Here is an 18,787-nt window from a genome sequence, read left to right on the forward strand (position 1 = left end):
TTGTATGTAGTTCCCTCTGTAATATTCACTTGGAAACTGGTTGAGATGAACCTGTAATCACTGGCAGCAGCAATTTCTTTCTGGTTCAAAACAGACTGTTATTGACAAAGTGTGACAGCTATTTCTGGTCACTGTCAGGTAGGATCTTCTTAACGGCTACTGTTTTTACATTACTATGAGTGGTAAAAAGTACCTTGTAGATATCGCTGGAGGGTCTACAATGATATACCAACACATTAGCCAACTTGACTTACGATGTGGCCATGGGCACATCCAAACACAGTAGCTCCTTTCTGCCATTCTACTGACCCTCATCCAGCCATCTTATGGTCCTGATTTCTTATATTCAAATGGCACATAGATACCATTTCATTGTCATGGTATACAAAGTAATGGAGATTCACATAATCACCTGGTACAAGATCTATAGCACTCTACAGGGACCAGTATGGGAGACTAATATACTGTCCCGGGAGCTTTTTAAGATATCAAAGCGAATTTAGTCAATTATGCTTAATTGCATAAGTGCAGTAATGTAAGTGCCACCATATTCTTGTTTCCAGAGGCTGTTATGTTTGATGAGTAACCTGCAAAATGGCACATTGGCATTGTTGCTCCATTGGTATCCAAACTGACTGCCAACAAAGAAGATTATGCATCTCAAAGTAGGACTTGTCTGAGTATATGTAAACAATATTAGTATTTTAGAACATATTAGTACATTTACGACTTGGAAATATCATTGTGGTAGAGATTTCTCACCGTTTTTGTTTCTTCCAATTTGATCTCTTGGGCTTCAACTTCACACATAGCCTTGCATTTATTTGGTATACCTTATATGTATCATTGGTAATCAACTTTTTCTGTGTATAAGCCTAGGATATTTTTTCCTTTGTTTTATAAATAGTGTCCTTGTGCTCAGTCTTGGACACTTATACACAAAGTCCCAATTTGCTTTTTTTGTAAATTGACTGTGCATAGAATGTCGAAAGACATATACTGTTCAATGAAACCCCCAGAATATCCAACAGCATCAAGATTAGATGTGCTTGAATGGTAATCATAATTAACAAAGTCTGCAAAGTTTTCTTCAAGCATTACTTCACAGGATGTTAATGAGTATATATGTTGTAATCTTGATAGATACCACCAGCAACTGAGGAGACATGCAACAATATCAGATGATCCCAGTCTGCAATGAGATCCCTCAGTGGACACTTTCCGTATGAATAGGCATAACATTGTAATACAGCTACAACCAGCAGTCTCTACTATGGGCGCCATGTGTGAAAGCTCCATTCCACATCAAACATGGCATTCTCTCAGTATCTGTAATAAATATGCATCCCATTATCACATTTATTCAAGCAGATGTCCACTGTGCCACCCATTTATCATGTGGATCCTTCAGCTGAACAACTTGTTTGGTGATATTAGTGTCCCAGTTGAATGACACATTTGTTGAACTATTGTTAGTCCACATCTGCATTTATACTCTGCAAATCATCACTCTTCAGAGGGCTCATTTTTATTCCAACACCTTAAATCACTCACAGTGCTCTTATTAAAAGCTTACAATAATATAATTCTAATATAGAGTGAGAATTACATTTTGACACTTCACCTTAAAATATTCCCAATGCCAAACTTCCATACTAAATGCTCTGTGGAGTTATTTACTTCATGATCCCAGCCAGATCTGCCACCACTCCACCACAGTTAGTCTCTACACACATTTAGGAAATTAATTACTGCCTGGCACTGCTTTCTCTTCTCTGGCATTACCATTATTGAAACCAATGCTCTTGGTACTTCAAAGCTAATTACACACATGAAACAAGATGATCCGTGATTCTTGATGAATAGTGGTAATTATTAACAACCAAATTTCACTAAAGGTTATGTGCTACCAGTAGTTAATGCATAAAATTCAAATCATTTTCAACAGAGCTTAAAAACATCACACCACTTCCAAGACATCACACCAAATATAATGGAGCATACATTTGTACCTCTAAAAGTTGTATCAACTGATAAATTCATAATTCACTTGAGAAAACTGGAAAATTAGGAGGAGACAGAATTGCTGACCTTACCTTATCCTCAGGGGGCAAAATCCAGCACTGCAAAGAGACACATTTAAAAATGAAAATACTATTCCTAACTTTCATCTTATGCACACAACAGCTGGGTCCCTCTCAATCTTGAGTTTGCAGACCTGTCATTCCTTGCCAACTTCCCTAAACCTGTCCCTCCTTTCTCCCTGATGAAAGAACAAACAATTCTGAAATTTAGGAATAGTGTTCTTTAGAGCCTCCTCTAAAATTAGTGTATTGCAAGTAATATTTGCACAGCATTTAACATATGCAATTCTTTTAACAGTTAAATGTAACAATGAAAGAAACTGATATGGAACATGAGAGAATTTCCCAAGGATGTGTGTGTGTGTGTGTGTGTGTGTGTGTGTGTGTGTGTGTGTGTGTGTGGGTATGTGTGTGTTTGAATGTCTGGAGCAATACTGTATTGCCCAAACTTGGTAAACATACAGCTTACTAGGCATACTTCATAGGAGAAAATAGTGTAGGGACAGGATACATCTATTTGTGAGAGTGAGGAAGAGGCTAGAAAAGTACTGACAATGTATGTTTAGCTCTGGAACACCTGGAGATAATTCACCCAAACTTGAAATGTATAACACATACCACATGGGAAAAAAATAGTGATGTAATAAGACACACTTAACATCCAGATACATGGGTATGGTAGTGAAGGTAGTGAGATATAAATTACTTATAAACAAATAACATTAGCATCAAACCCATAATGTTTGGGGTTACTAGGCTAACAGGTGACAGTCCTGTTGTCATTTAACCCCTAAGGGTGATGGTGGCAGTAAGAAGAGGTAACATGTGAAGCAAAACTCTGGAATGCTTGTGGCAGTTATAGCCAAACTTGGTATGTGTACGACTTCATATGTGCCTATGGATGGGTGTGGCAATAGGGGAGGGAAGAGGAGACAGATGCAAAAATAATTGTACAGAACTTTATACACATATGGTTTACTACCTGGGAAAAATTACTGTGAGGATATGGCACCATATTTAAATAAACTAAGTTTGTTTTCCCACTTTAGACATATTTAATTCCTATCCCTATCTTTCCCTACAAGACTGGGATAAATAGCAGATGACTCTGGTAATCAGCTAGTATAACTATAAAAAATATGTAGAAATTTTAACATACCAACATACGCAGTGACAAACTTGCTTCTTTCATTTGGAGGAATCCAGTTAGCAGTCATGCAATGCAATGAAGGTAGTGCATGGCCCTAAAATCCAAGAACAGAAGTGGTCATTAAACAAGCAGGTTGAACAGAATTTTTAAGGCTATTTTGTTTTATAAAGGTACTCTGGTTAAGATTTCTGTTTGGAAACATTACAGCAATATGAAAATGATAGACTGCTGCTCACCACGTAGAGAAGGCATTGATTGGCAGGCAGGCACATTGAGAAAAGACTGCTAGCTATGATAAAGCTACTGGAATAACTTGTTCATCAGATGTGGACAAAACAAAACACACACACATTCAAAATTTGTGCACACACAAAGCCACTTTCATCTCTGGTCACTAATGCCTAGTAGCAACTGCATCTGAGGTGAGAAAACCATCTTGGTTTGGGTTGGTTGTGGGGGTACAGGGTACATATGGGAAACAGAAAGGGAGGGATAGCAGGAGAAGGATGGGGGAAGATACTAGTGCTGCCTGTGGCAGTGGGAAGGAGCATACTGTGTGATGGGGACAGGATAGTGGGCAGTTAAGTTTAGTTGTGCTGGTGGATGTGCGTGCATGTGTGATTGGTGGGGTGGGGGGTGGGGGGATGGGGGGGGGGGAGAGAAGCAGAGAAGGGAAACTAATATTTAGGTACGCTATGAGACCAAAGGATATGCTGCAATTCAGAAAAGTTGGTAATGGCTGGAAGAATCCGGATGGCACAAGCTATGAAGCTGTCTTTGAAGTTGAGTGGTCCAGCTGCCTCTTGGCCACCATTTGTCAGTAGCTGTTCATGTGGACAGACAGTTCGTTAATGGTCGTGCCCACATAGAATATGGCACATTGGTTGCAACTAAGTTGATAGATCACATTACTTCTCTCACAGATGGCCCTCCCTTTGATGTGATAGAGATACCTGTGACAGGATGGGGCTAGATGGTCGAGGGACAGGTACTGCATGTACGTGTATCACAAGGATATGAGACATGGGGCAAGGGTTGGATGCATTGGTGAAATAGGATGGACAAGGATATTGCATAGATTGAGTGGATCAGTTAGTTAGTTATTTACATGATCCACAGGTCATTTGAATGATTATTTTATCAAAATGACATGGGACAAGTCAGGTTACCGAATATGTATACATGCTTAGTGTTAACATTAATGAACACATTATTTTATAATCCTATTCATGCAACTACACTTAAGGATTTTTTCTTTTTATCAGCTGCTAATTTTAAATAGAAATTCATCCATGGGATAAAAGGAGTTGTTCAGGAGAAATTAGTTTAGGTTATATTTAAAACTTGCTTTGTTACCTCTCAGATATTTTATATTATTGGGCAAATGATCACAAATTTTCATTGCTGCATGTTGAACTCGCTTCTGAGCCACTGACAGCATGCCACAATTGGACATTACCAGGAGACACTGACCAACTGTCTGAGGGCGCTGACAATGAATTGCCAAAAACATGGAAAGACAACAACAGTGATGGACAGCCAATAAAGACAACATGGCAAAATGACAAGTGCAGAGACTGGACCAAATTGAGACCCTAGACATAGCAATATCAGGAACCAAACAGTGATGAGTTTGATGAACAACATGAGAATGCAGTCAGAACAAGACTAAGGTCCAGGCCCCTATGCTGCCAGCTTTATAGTGTGGCCGCAAGCACTGATACATTGGTGTGGGCGGATGTGGTCCACACACAGCAGGTGGTCAGAGCGGCACTCACAATTTTTAGCTGTGCTGCCTAGCAGCTGAAGTCTAGGTCCACGTATTCTGATGGGCTTTCAAGTTCATCGGACTGGGATGCCAGACAGATTCCCCCCCACCTGAAATGGGTGCACATGGCTGAAGCACCCTAGGTGATGTTTTGGAAGGTGAACTGCTGGCACAGTTCATGTCCTAGCAGAGTAGCCTGTCGGCTAGGAGAAGAAATGCAGTCATCAGGCAATGTGCTGTGAAATGGCAGTAAGGGAAATGACTGTTGATTAAAGGAAAGCTGCAGTGAGGGCCCTACCTCCCCACCCACATCCACTGGAACTGCCGACAGTGCCCTGGAGTACAAATTGTATCCATGTGGAAGAGGGATTTGCAATGGCAGCCACTCCAACTCTGAGTGACCCACCAGGGATGGCAACCACTGTAATTGGCATCCGTGAAGATATTGTTCCATATGAATGTTCCCAGACTGCTGAACCTCTGAGGGGGGAGGGAGGAGGAGTATCACCCACCATATTGGGTCCAGCGTCTGAGGGCTGTGGTGCCAGGAGATGATGGAGGAGAGTATGTAGCTGTTACCCACAGAGCTGCTGCACGGGCTGTGGTCATGGACAAGGGTGGGTGGTCATATAGGTGGTCAGGGACACAATCAGTGCTGCTGCGGTGGTGGATGCACCCAGTGCTTTCAACATTAGTTGTTTAAATGTTCACACCATCTGCTCCACTTCACCACTAGAGGATAGGTGAAAAATGGGCTAAATGGGGGACTGCCATAGGCATTGCAGAACTGTATGGAGGCCTTCACTATGACGTGTGACCTATTGTCAGTGGTTAGAATCTGGATAAACACATTGAGTGTGGTGGCAGTGGATGCTATGGTAACCACTTATGGCTAGTTGGAAAAAGCAGCCATGACAATGATGCACAGAGAGCCCAGAAACGGACCAGCAAAGTCCAGATGAATGCAGTCCCAGAGGTGACGGGGGTGTGGGCCAGGGGCTGATAGACTGAGGTGGAGTAGCCTGATGTTGGGCACATGCAGAACAGTTGCACACCATAACCTCCACATCTGTGTTCAGTACTGGCTAGTAGGCATGTTGCCTGGCTAGGGCTTTAATAGGTGATGTACCCTAATCTCCACAATTATGGACTTCCAGGACATGAGGGCATAAAGTAGTCGGGATGACAATTTGGTTTATATCCACCTCTGCATCCAGCAGGAGAACATTGGAGACAACAGACAAATGATGAGAGAGGCAAGCCCAGGCCTGGAGCTGGTTTCCATAATGGGTGCAGCATGCCCAGTGATCTGGACAGTTTGCAAGTTAGAGAGTCGTGAAACAGTTGGAACAATATGGGAGACCACACTGCTTATGCCGATGCAGTGTGTCTGGCTGCTCAGAGGCCATTGACATGTCTGAAAGTGACGAATCATGACATCGACAGCAGGTTAAGGACTAAAGAGAATTCCATCCCCTTGGTGGTGATTGAACAACTGCTACCTGCAGATGATCCATAAGGCATTCATTTGCTGCCTGCACAATCTCAAAAGAGTGTGTGATTTTCAAAATATCATCCAAGGAAGGACTGTCCAGCTAGAGGGCTGTAGTGCATATGTCCAGATTGAGGGCCAATTGGACTACCATGTCTCGAATCAAGGAATCTGTATATGAGGTTTGCATCCAGTGCAGCTGGATTTGAGAGGGAGCCAACTTCTTTAGCAAGAAAAATGTCTCTCGGGAAGCCCAAGAAAGGAAGAGCAGCCACTGGAGAGTGTCATCAGAAACCCAAAGAGTGGTGCCTGCAAATATGTGCCCAAATTTTCTTTGGTGTCATTAAGTGGTGGAAATGCAGGTGGCTAGATTCCACCTGGGAAGCAACCACAGACTGGATGGGTTGTGAACCCTGAACCTGCAGACATTCTGACAAAAGCTGAATTTCCTGATGTTGCGGGTTGGTTTGCTGCTGCAACTGCTGTTGGAACAGCTGTTGCATTTTCTGTTGCAGGAGCAGCTTTTGCTGTTCCACGAGTTGCATGAGTTTTGCATCCAGAAGACACTGTTAACCTTCTTCTTAGTCACCAATTATAGTAACCATAATCGGGCAGCCCCATGAGACACTGGCCAAATGCCGGAGGGCATTGAACGTGAGCCACTGAAAAACTCAGAAAGATAACAACAGCAGTGGATGGACAACAAAGACAACATGGCAGAATGACAAGTCTAGAGAGTTAACCAAATTGAGGGCCTAGTCATAGCAATTCAGGCACCAAACAATGATGAATTCAACAAACAGTACGAGAGTGCATTTGGAACATGACTGAGGTCCGGGCCCCTGTGCTGCTAGATTTATAGCAAAGCCACGAGATCTGATAGGCTTCTGTAGGAGGTGTGGCTCACACATAGTGCTGAGGTGGCTACAGCAGTACTCACAAATTTTAGGAGCATCGCCCATCGGTTGTCGTCTAGGTCCATGCATTACAAGCTTGTCAGACGGGGGTACCAGATATTATTAATGGGCAATAAAGCTCATTTTTTCCTCTAGTATTATAGGTGTCAGTATCACTGTTCTTCTCAAATTATGATGGATTATTTATGAACTTCATTGGGAATGTATATATTGTGGCAGTGCAGTTAAAATGCCTAACCTACATGAAATGGGTGGCAGAATACCATTGTAGGAGGGGTGAGGAGGATAGTGAGGATGCTATTTCTCGTTTCAGAGCATGGTGAGAGGTAGCCAGAATCGTGACAAGAAACATGATTCAGTTGCTCCAGTCCTGGGTGATACTGTCATGAGAAGAATGTTAGCCTCTGTTTTGATCTTTGATCATCAGTCACAGCTTGAATGAGAGGTGGTGTGCTCTGGTGGAGAGGAAAGGGGTCATTGGAGAGAGGTGAGAGAAGTATGAGCCTAGCAAGTGTCTTGTGAGGTTGTCGTTGATTTGGCTGCCGTTGGCTGTGCTTGTGTTGTGTTATGGACTAAATGGGGAGCCAAGATGCTTGGGAGGGGGGGGGGGGGGGGGCATTGATGGCTATTTCAGCGTGTACCTGGTTCACTTATCAGTCAACTGGAGGATTTATGTTGCCAGATGTGGACTCTTGGAAATATTTGAAGGTTATTTTCCTGTGCTTACATTTTATTTGAACATGTTTTTTGGCCTGTATATCTACAGGTGTGTTTATCCTGAAGTTGTTGCAAGTGCAGTTTTCTGTTTTCTCCAGAACTCTGAATTCGTACTTATGGTTTACTGTGCGGGTCAGTGTTATATTCCATTAATTTCAGAGTGGTGCTGAATAGTAAATCAAGTTATCCGCACTAGGGTTTGAGTTGTTTCACTGATATTGTTACCTTGAAAATCTGTGATCATTGTGGATATCTGGTGTCTTAACATCTCTTAGTCTGTTCCAGTCAGCACTGTGTATTGCTGACAAAGTTTCATTCTACCAGATATTTTCTGGAGGGCAACGACTGTAAGGTAGATCTATAATTCAATATTTAGCTAACTAGTTTTATGGCAATTTTTATGTGGTTTTGACCAAGGTGTTTTAAGATTAAAATTTTTTGTTCACTTGGTTTGGGCTGTAACCCTCTATATGTTTATAATTGGTACTCTCTACACTCATTTGAAATTGTGTCATCACACAGTGATTCCTTGGTGTGTTATGGGCTTAGTTGTGTTAATTTGGTCTTATGTGGATGGACTTGGGGTGTCCATAATTAAATATTTACTAATGCAAACTCTGTACACCAGGTATCTGCACTAAACTTGATTGCTTGTGGGCCTTGTACTGCTATACAAGAACATAAACATTTGAGCTTGGTTGTGGCTTGTGATCCTCACTTTGCATGCCCATAGTCTATTAGTATTCTATTTGTCCCTCTGGTGGCTGTCAAGCAGTCATGCAAGCAAGGCATTAACTGTGTGTATCAACTATGTGCAACTCCATGCACAGAATTCATATACAGGATAAGTTGTATTCATTTTGTACTACCCCTCAAAGTCTTTGACACAATTTTGGAATGTTTGCTTTAATAGCTTGTGCTCTCCACACGGTCACTAAATTCTGTGTTAATGAATAGGGCTTTAATTTTGTATATTACCATACCTTCAGGTTGTATATTGAGACTGTGGTTGTACTTTTTAAATTTCTAAAATAAAATAGGTCCATATGTTAACACTTTCCTAAAAATGTTGGTGTGCTTGAAGAACTTCACCCATGATATCTACTACAAGCATGGGGGCCTCTTGTCCCAGCTAATAGAGATTATCATGTATTGTTCACAATTATTTTAATAAGCAGGGGCTGTGATCCTCTCATTTTCTTGGATTGAGTTCTTGCCCTTTAGTGCCATCATCCTGTTCTTTCTAGAGGCAAATTATTATAAGTATTGTTGCCACCCCATGGAGCTTTGGTTTCTTTTATTGCTTGCTCAATGCACATTTTGAATAACATCGGGAATGGGCTGCAACCCTGCATCACTCTCTTTTCAACCACTGCCTTCCTTTCATGCCTATCGACTCTTATAATTGCAGTCTGGATTCTGTACAAGTTATAAATAACCCTTTGCTCCCTGTATTTCACCCCTGATACCTTCAGAATGTCAAAGAGAGTATTCCAGTCAACATTGCCAAAAGCTTTCTCTAAGTCTACAAATCCTATAAATGTAGGCTGGCTCCTCCTCAACCTATCTTCTAAGATAAGTTGTAAGGTCAGTGTCACCTCCACCTCATGTGTTCCTACATTTCACCACAATCCAAACTGGTCTTCCCCGAGGTCAGCTTCTACCTGTTTTTCCATTCTTCTGTAAAGAATTCATGTTAGTATTTTGCAACAATGAATTATTAAACTTATAGTTCAGTAATTTTCACACCTGTCAGAAACTGCTTTCTTTGACATTGGAATTATTGCATTCTTCTTGAAGCCTGAGGGTATTTCACCTGTCTCATATACCTTGCACAGCAGGTGTAAGAGTTTTGTCATGGCTGCCTCTCCAGGGCTATTAGTAGTTCTGACAGAATTTCGTCTACCCCCAGAGTCTTGTCCCGACTTAGAATTTTCTGAGCTTTGTCAAATTCTTGTATCATATCTTCATCTAGTCCTCTCCCTTTTCTATAATATTGCTTTCAAGTTCATCTCCATTGTGCAGGCACTCCATATGCTCCATCCACCTTTCAGCTTTCCCTTCTTTGCTTAGGACTGTTTTACTATCTGTGCTCTTGATATTCATACAGCTGCTTCTCCTTTCATCAAAGGCCTTTTCAATTTTCCTGTAGGTGGGATTTATCTTTCCCCTAGTGAAATATGCTAATAAATCCTTGTTTTTGTCCTCTAGCCATTCCTGCTCAGCTTTCCTCCACTTACTGTCAGTCTCATTTTTTTTTTAAATTTTGTATTCCTTTTTGCCTGTTTATTTGCTGCATTTTTAAATTTTCTCCTTTCATCAATTAAATTCAATATCTCTTGTGTTATCCAAGGATTTCCCCTATGCCTTGTCTTTTTACCTATTTATCTTTGCTGCTTTCATCATTTTATCTCCTAAAGGTCCCATTCATCTTCTACTGTATTCCTTTCCCCTGCTTTAGTCAACTGTTGCCAAATGTTCTGTTTGAAACTCTTAACAATCTCAATTCTTTCAACTTATCCAGGTACAATATCCTTAATTTCCTATCTTTTTCCAATTTCTTCAGTTTTAATCTACAGTTCATAACCAAAAAATTCTGGGTAGAGTCCACATCTGCCCCTGGAAATGTCTTACAGTTTAAAATATGGTTCCTAAATCTCTGTCTAATCATTATATAATCAATATGAAATCTTCAGTGTTTCCAGGTCTCTTCCACATGTACAACCTACTTTTATGATTCTTAAACCAAGTGTTAGTGTTGATTAAATTATGCTCTGTGCAAAATTCTACCACGTGGCTTCCTCTTTCATTCCTTGCCCCTAGTCCATATCCACTTACTATTTTTCCTTCTCTTCCTTTTTTACTATCTAATACCAGTCCCCCATCACAATTAAATTCTTGTCTCCTTTAACTATCTGAATAATTTCTTTTACCTCATCTTACATTTCTTCAATCCCTTCATCATGTGCCAAGCTAGTTGGCAGATAAACTTGTACCACTGTGGTAGGCATGGGCTTCTTGTCTATCCTGGCTCCAATAATGTTGTTCGTAGTAGCTTATCTGTATTCCTATTTTCTTATTGATTGCTAAACTCATTCATGCATTACCCCTATTTGACCTTGTATTTATAAAATTATATTCACCTAACCAAAAGTACTGTTCCTCCTGCCACAAAACTTCACTAATTCCCACTATATCTAATATCAACCTATCCATTTTCCTTTTTAAATTTTCTAACCTACCTGCTCTGATTCTTAGAATGCCAGTCTTATTTCTTCAGATGATGACATCCACCTGAGCAGTCCTCACCCAGAGATCAAAATGGGGGACTATTTCACCTCTGGAATATTTTACCCAGGAGGACACTATCATCATTTAACCATATGGTAGAGCTGCATGCCCTCAGGAAAAATTAGGGCTGTAGTTTCTCCATGCTTTCAGCTGTTTGCAGTACCAGCACAGCAAGGCCAGATCAGTCAATAATCCAAACTGTTTCCCTGCAACTACTGAAAAGGCTGTTGCCTCTAGGAAACACACACTTGTCTAGCTTCTCAACACATACCCTTCTGTTGTGGCTGTACCTGTGTTATGGCTATCTGTATTGCTGAGGCATGTAGGACACCCGACCACAATGTTTTTGGTTCATGGGGCTTGTCAGCTGTTGTAAATAAATTCTGGTAGTTGTCATTATTCATTTGACAATTTCTTACTTTCTTAAATTGTTATTAAATAGTTCATGTAACATGGAGTGTTGCTTATAGGTACTTTGCCCACTATGTGGTTGTTGTTAAAGTCATTCAAACAAATTTAAAGTTCCATTAAATTAAATTATTGTTTTTTTTTTTTATCTGAAAGCTTATATTATCAAATTGTTGTTTCAAAATTGTAAATTTTGTTTGAGTTTAGAGAATCTTTATATTTTTATGTAAAGTTGATTGTTCATTCTAATTCTGAAACTTTTTGTGAATAAATCATTTTATATGCAATAAATGTTAATGACGATCCAAAACCGTGGTGTCCAGTCCTTCCACTAAAATCCTTATTGGTGATTTTGGGGTGCTGATATTCCGCCATGAGGAGGGAGGCTTCCTTTTCCCTGTAGATATCTTGAGTCACTGTTTATTGCTTCCTGAATTGTACTCATTACATTGTAGAAGATTCTATTTAGTATTTCACTGTTTCAGAAACATACCTTGAATTATGGAGGCCAAAACATGTCTAGGTATATCTTTTCTTAAGTGTGACCAACTGCAGTTGGAGCTGAAGATACGCTGGCAAGTTAGTGAAAGAGGCGTGCTAATCTGGCAACTCATATATGTCTTGTTCTCACTGAGGCCTTGAGCCTCATGTCTGACAGCATTGGTGAAGTAGATTCAGCAACTGATGTTTGTTGCTCAGTCCTTGTCAAGCTGTGTCAGATTGTAGCATTTCTTGAAGGTAGTCAACCCACTCAACAACACTGTACTGAGTGCAGGCCCAACTTATGTATTGGGATAATCATCAGATTAAAGCATTACAGGTAGCCGTGGGTATCCTTGGTTAGATGAGGAACACCAGCGAGCAAAGATCAGGCTGGGATTGTTAATCACTTGTCACAGACCATTGATCAAGTAGGAGAGGGGATGGCATGTAGGCCAATTGTTGAAGAATTTGCTAGGTTACCTAACATCTTTGTTCATTTATTGCAAGAAATTACTGAACCTTCTATTGAGCATCTTGCACATGTCGAGTTTTTCTTGTGGTTAACTGTTCATTTCAAATATCAAGCTAATGCCTAATGTATTTTACAGTAGCTTATCATCCAACTGGTGTAACCCTTAACTCAGAGTTTGTAGAGTATGGTTTCTCTGACATATTACAAAGCCAGGGTTCACTGCACAATTTGAGGAAATGGATTATCCAGCTTAAATTGCCTCCTCATATTAAAAGAGAGATTGAACATAAGGATTCTGGTGTATGCAATCACTGCAGGAAAATTTGGCTGATATTGTTTAAGGGATTCATGTCTTTTGCCTTAGAACTTCAGGTTACCAAGGTTACCAAAGTTGAGATCTTTCAGAATATCTTGGAGGATATGAAACTGAAGGACCACTCATGAGTAATTTTTTGTAGCACAGCTAACCACTCTAGTGGAACTGCATGGCCTGGTGCCTACCATTGAAGGGTTGCAATTTGCTGATGAAAGCCATGAGAAACTTGATGAGTTTGTTTCTTGTCCTTACAGTAATGCGAGGGCGTTTCAAAGCACCTTGCTCAATCAGTCTAAAGCCAGATTTTGTTACCGATGTAGTGATGGTGGCCATTTAGTGTGTGATTGTCCAGTGAAGCAAAACGTGGGAAGTAGGTAGCAGTCCTAGGTCACTCAAGCATTGCGCACATATTAGATCAACTGTAGGTCAGATGCCACCCTATGTTTGTGTGCAACTTGCTTGATTCAGACAGCAGCATTTCTTGTTGAACTATCAGTGATATCTTGAATTTATAGCGATCTGTAGAATGCTTCTGTTAAATGCCTCACTCCAGAGATGTCAGGCTGTTAATGGACAGATGTTGCCTCTGGCAGATAAAGTGTGCAAGAAGTTGAGTATTGTTGGTTTTTGCGGCTGATTAGTTCACTGGTTGTTAAGGAATTTTTGGGTAACCTATTGTTGGGTTGTGATTTCATACAGTGCACAAAGCTTTTATAGATAATGCTGGTAAGATTTTTTTATTTCAAATTTTGTCCTAGTGTCTGGAACCAAAGCATGCTCCGCACTTCAGGTATCTGTGCTAAACTTGATTGCTTGTGGGCCCTGTACTGTTGTGCACAAGTGTGAGTGTTCAGATCTGGTTGAGGCTTGTGATCCTTGTTTCACATGCCCTTAGTCAATTGGTACACTTTTTTTCCCTCTGGTGTCTGTTGAGCAGTTGCGTTAGTGAGGCATTAGCTGCATCTACTGTTTGTTGTGTGTGATGGTGTTATCGGAGGACACTCTGTGCACAGAACTCATATACAAGATAAGTTTTATTTGTTTTTCACTACCCCTCAAAGTCTTTTACACTATTTTGGAATGTTTGCTTTAATAGCTTGTGCTCTCCATGTGGTCACTAAAGTCTATGTTAAAGAAAAGGTTTTTAATTTTGTATATTACCATACCTTCAGGCTGCGTATTGAGACTGATATATTTTTTACTGTGGTTGTAATTTTTATAATTCTAAAAGAGGAAAGATTCATAAGTTAATGCTTTCTTAAAAATGTTGGTGAGCACGAAGAATTTCACCTGTGGTATTCACTAAGAGTATGAGGGTCTCTTGACCCATTAAAGGCAATTATCACATATTGTTCAAAATTATTTTAATTACAGGAGTTGTAATCCCCTTATATTCCTGGGCTGAGATCTTGCCCTTTACTGACATCCTCCTGTTCTTTCTAGGGCCTTGTTATCTGTTATAAATAAATGTTAGGAATTGTCATTATTCATTTGAAGATTTGTTAATTGCTAAAATTGTTATTAATTGGTTCCTGTGAAATGGAGTGTCACTTACTGATCTCTTTCCCACTAAGGGGTTATTGTTGAAGTCATTTAAACAAATTTTGAAGTTCCTTTGAATCAAATTATTATTTTTCTATCTAAATGCTTATATTTTCAAGTTGTTTTAGAATTGTAAACTTTGTTTGAGTTTGGAGAACCTTTATATTTTTATGCAAAGTTCATTGTTTGTTTTAATTTTTGAACTTTTTGTGAATTAATCATTTTGCGTGCAGCAAATATTACTAACAATATAAAACCCTGGGATCCAGTCCTTCCATTAAAATCATTACTGGCAATTTTTGGGTGCCAAGGTTTCCCCATTACAGTTGGTAGATCTGATGTGGATAGAGGTACTGATGTAGCCATCCTTGAGAGGGAGCTCAACATCAAGGAAGGTGACTGAGGAGGACCAGGGGAAGGGGATGGGGCAGGAGGTTTTGAGATTCTGGAGAAAAGTGGATAGGGTGTCCACACCCTTGGTCCAGATAATGAAGATCTTATTAGTGAATCTTAACCAAGTGAGAAGCTTAGCACTCTGAGTGGTTAAGAAGAATTCCTCTCGATCAGTGGTTCCCAGCCTGGGGGTAATCACCCCCTGACAGTAAAATGATATTTCCTGAGGGGTAAAAAACTAGATGATTTGATTTTGTTCCAGTCAAAAAACTAAATTATTTTCAAAAGATCATTACTATTATCACAGTTTTGTAACACTCTAATATTGATTACATAGGTTATCAATATTTACATTTTCTCAATTAGTGGCATTAAAGCAGTGGAGGTTACAAGTTCCTCATATAGTCCACCCACTACACACGTATGTTGTCCTGTACGTCACTGATGGTAAAAATGAGACTTATACGTAACAAATGCTAAATATCTCAAGAAAATGTCTTCTCCAAATTGTAGGTAATACCTGCAGCAGTCCAGAAATTTCTTTATTTATCAGTTTGAAACAGATAACTGGATTAATTGACAGCATGGCACAGCAGCAACTACATAAGGGCTACTACAATACATTATTATTATTATTATTACTATTACTGGCTGTGGTCAAGCACAAAGCATCAGCTGCCTGAAGTCTTCCAATTTCTGCCAGTTCAGCATTAAGTTGTTTACAAACAGTAAGTATAGTGCGCACATTTTAAGTTGGTTGATTTTAAATGGGGTTGCAGTGTGCAGGTCAAGCAAGTGCCACAATGGAGAGGAGTAATGCAGGGGAAGTATTTTTTGTAACAAATGTCTACCCTCTCTGTGGATAGTTAGCTTTCTAATCTGAGAAGGAGTTGTGGGCAGCACTTGCGATGCACCACGAATTCCTTCGTCATTCATTCTAACACACACACACACACACACACACACACACATGCACACAAACACACACACACACACACACACACACACACAAAATATCCTTCATATTTTATCATTTTAAAAATAAAACTGTTCCAAGGAATGTCTTTCATTCTGCAGTTTACTTAGGTGCTAAAGTTCGTGATAATGTGGGGCTTGGAGGGGGGGGGGGGAGGAGGGAGGGCAACAGACAGCAGGAGGGGGCAGGGGTGCTGGCTAACATGTGATTGCTCCTCAAGGGTAATGGTCTAAGAAATGTTGGGAACCACTGCTTTAAATGGTCTACCATTAGCTTGGTATAGCATGATGACATGTGGATGCCCAGCCCATTACTGTACCATGGCTTTGTTTGTAGCAGGTGCTTTCAAAGGCTAACTGATTGTGGGTGAGGATACAGTTGGTCATAGTGCCCAGGAAGGAAGTTACAGGTTTGGACTATATGGAACACTGGAAATGGTAGTGTTCAATAGCGGCAAGGCCATGGGCATTGGGAATGTTAGTGTAGAGGGAAATGGCATCGACCATGATGAGCAGTATAATAAAGGAACAGGTAGCGTGGAGAGTCAGTAGAGGAAATAGTTAGTGTCTTTTGCTTAAGAGTTTAGCTTAAGGGTAACAGACTAAAAGTATTGATGGTGGAAGGACTGGACCCTAGGGCAGAGGCAAGGCACAGTGAGGTGTCATGATTGGTTGGGTTTATGTACTTTAGGAAGCATGTATAATGTAGGAGAGTTGGGAGTAGTGGGAGTGAGGAGAAAGATAGACTCAGGGGAGAGATTCTAGGATGGACCTAGAAATTTGATGAGGGACTGAAGATCTTGTTGATTTCTGGAATAGGGTCACTGTGGCAAAACAACTTCACAAAATATGGAAGTTCACTGTAAAATTAATTTGAAAGAACTACAAGAGCATCTCATAGAATCGCAGCAGAAAATGTTTCAGTCTGATTCATCAATTACACATGCTCACATCTAATTCTGATACATTCTGATGAAGTACAAAAGTTTCAAAGCTCAGGTAACTAATTAATAGGTTCTTTGAAAAGTAAATAATGCTTCACAGCACCACACAATAAATTTTACTTGTTAAGTTCCTTTGTATTTATTGCTTTAAACATATCATGATCAGCTTTTAGTTAGTACCTTTGCCAGTCATCTCACATAACTAACATAATAACTTCACTCTTTGAATGCTAAGCAATAATTAGTAAGTAAATGAGTGCATGGATTAATATACAGTTGAGAATAGTCAAAAACTTGCTACTGACTGACTAATAACATAATGACTGTACTGATTCAATCTTCAACATTGACTGTCTATAGCTTTGTGCACAATGCATATAATTATAAAGATGCATGTAATAGAGGAATTACAAAATGGTAATCTGCTCAGTAATTACATCTTCAATAATAATATAAAATGGGGTGTAAGTTAAAAATAGAAAAACATTAGACAATGATATTATCTTGATAAACTTCAAGCCGTATAATTAAAAAAGACAAAATGATAGGTTTCATTCTATTTTCTGAATTTTAATGGTCACTGGGGTTTCCAAAGCCTGCCAATAATTTTATTGAAAATGGATGTTATTCCAGGAAAGCTACATATTTTTGTAATCAGAAAGATCAGCATTACAAAACTATAATAGTGAAATTTTAACAGAATTACATCATAAGCTTTCGACATTCCAGAAGATGATACTTTTGAATACTAACAGCTTTTTGTACAAACAGCTTCTGGTCAAAGCAAGATGTTCATTGACAAATGGAGAATGAGGGTGTTCAGTTAATGTATGTCATCCTAAAAACAATTAATTATTGACAACGTCAAATTTTGAAAAGTATATGGTATCAGTGAAACACAAATTTAGAATATTTAATGAAAGAAACTGTTTCCTCAAACTCAAATTTTACTGATGTTGTCAGTGGTCTGAAAACTGCACATTGAATTACAAAGTTTAGTTAAATATAGCAGTACAGATAAGAATTTAACAACTTAATTTACTTATGGTGTATGTATTACTTGTATTATAGAAAAACGAAATAAATAAATAAATAAATTGAGGATGGGAATTGTAGCAAGGTTTCACAACACTAAATATCTTTTTTAAGTGTCTGTCTACAGTTCAACACTTCCCTGAATGGTGAATGAATGTTTTTTTCCCATGCCAAATAATAAAATGGTTGTTAATATCAAAAGTCATACAATATTTGTGCATTTATCTGTATTTTAGCTTTTAGCTTCTTTTTACACTTTACATTACCTAGGATGAATTGTATGCAATGGCTCTCACAGATGTGAAAAAAGTGCAACAGGACTTGAAAAATTAACTTTATGGGAGATTATAGCATTAATCAGTTAATATTAATTATAATTAAATACAATTTCAAGTTTATCTTCATGTGTGCAGTAAAAAGTTATCTTAGATAATCATTTAGCACATCTGATACCCTGATGAAAAAATTAGGTAATATATCATACAATGGTTATGTTACTTACCCCAAAATATCCCTGCATGCATCTTATTACTACAACAGCTCTATAATCAATGGTTGCAGCCACAGGAATCAATATAGAAAGTAGGCAAATAGCCAATGTGCACAGCCCAAACACTTTCTTTGTTCCAAATTTTTGGGCTAAGACTCCACCAAGAACTTGAGATGACCAGTAACAAGAAAAAAAGCCTCCAAGGATCATGCCTTGCTGATACTCATCCCAATCATACCGAGTCTGAAAAATAAGAATTTATTTGCTGTCATGAGAGCTTTATATCAAATAATACTCATAAATGAAGAAT

At 39.3% G+C, this 18,787-nt stretch overlaps 1 protein-coding gene across 1 annotated transcript in view; it reads right to left on the minus strand.

Annotated features, from left to right (window-relative positions):
- The window catches only part of LOC126234445 (sialin-like), a 113,649-nt gene that overhangs the window by 46,094 nt on the left and 48,768 nt on the right, over positions 1–18,787 (minus strand). The window contains exons 3-4 of the mRNA XM_049943139.1: positions 18,490–18,720; positions 3,244–3,328 (exon numbers count right to left, since the gene is read on the minus strand). Of these exons, the coding sequence (XP_049799096.1) occupies positions 3,244–3,328; positions 18,490–18,720 (316 nt within the window). The remainder of the gene's footprint in view (positions 1–3,243; positions 3,329–18,489; positions 18,721–18,787) is intronic.

The sequence above is a fragment of the Schistocerca nitens genome, chromosome 2 (assembly GCF_023898315.1).
Source record: "Schistocerca nitens isolate TAMUIC-IGC-003100 chromosome 2, iqSchNite1.1, whole genome shotgun sequence".
Taxonomy (NCBI): Eukaryota; Metazoa; Arthropoda; class Insecta; order Orthoptera; family Acrididae; genus Schistocerca; species Schistocerca nitens.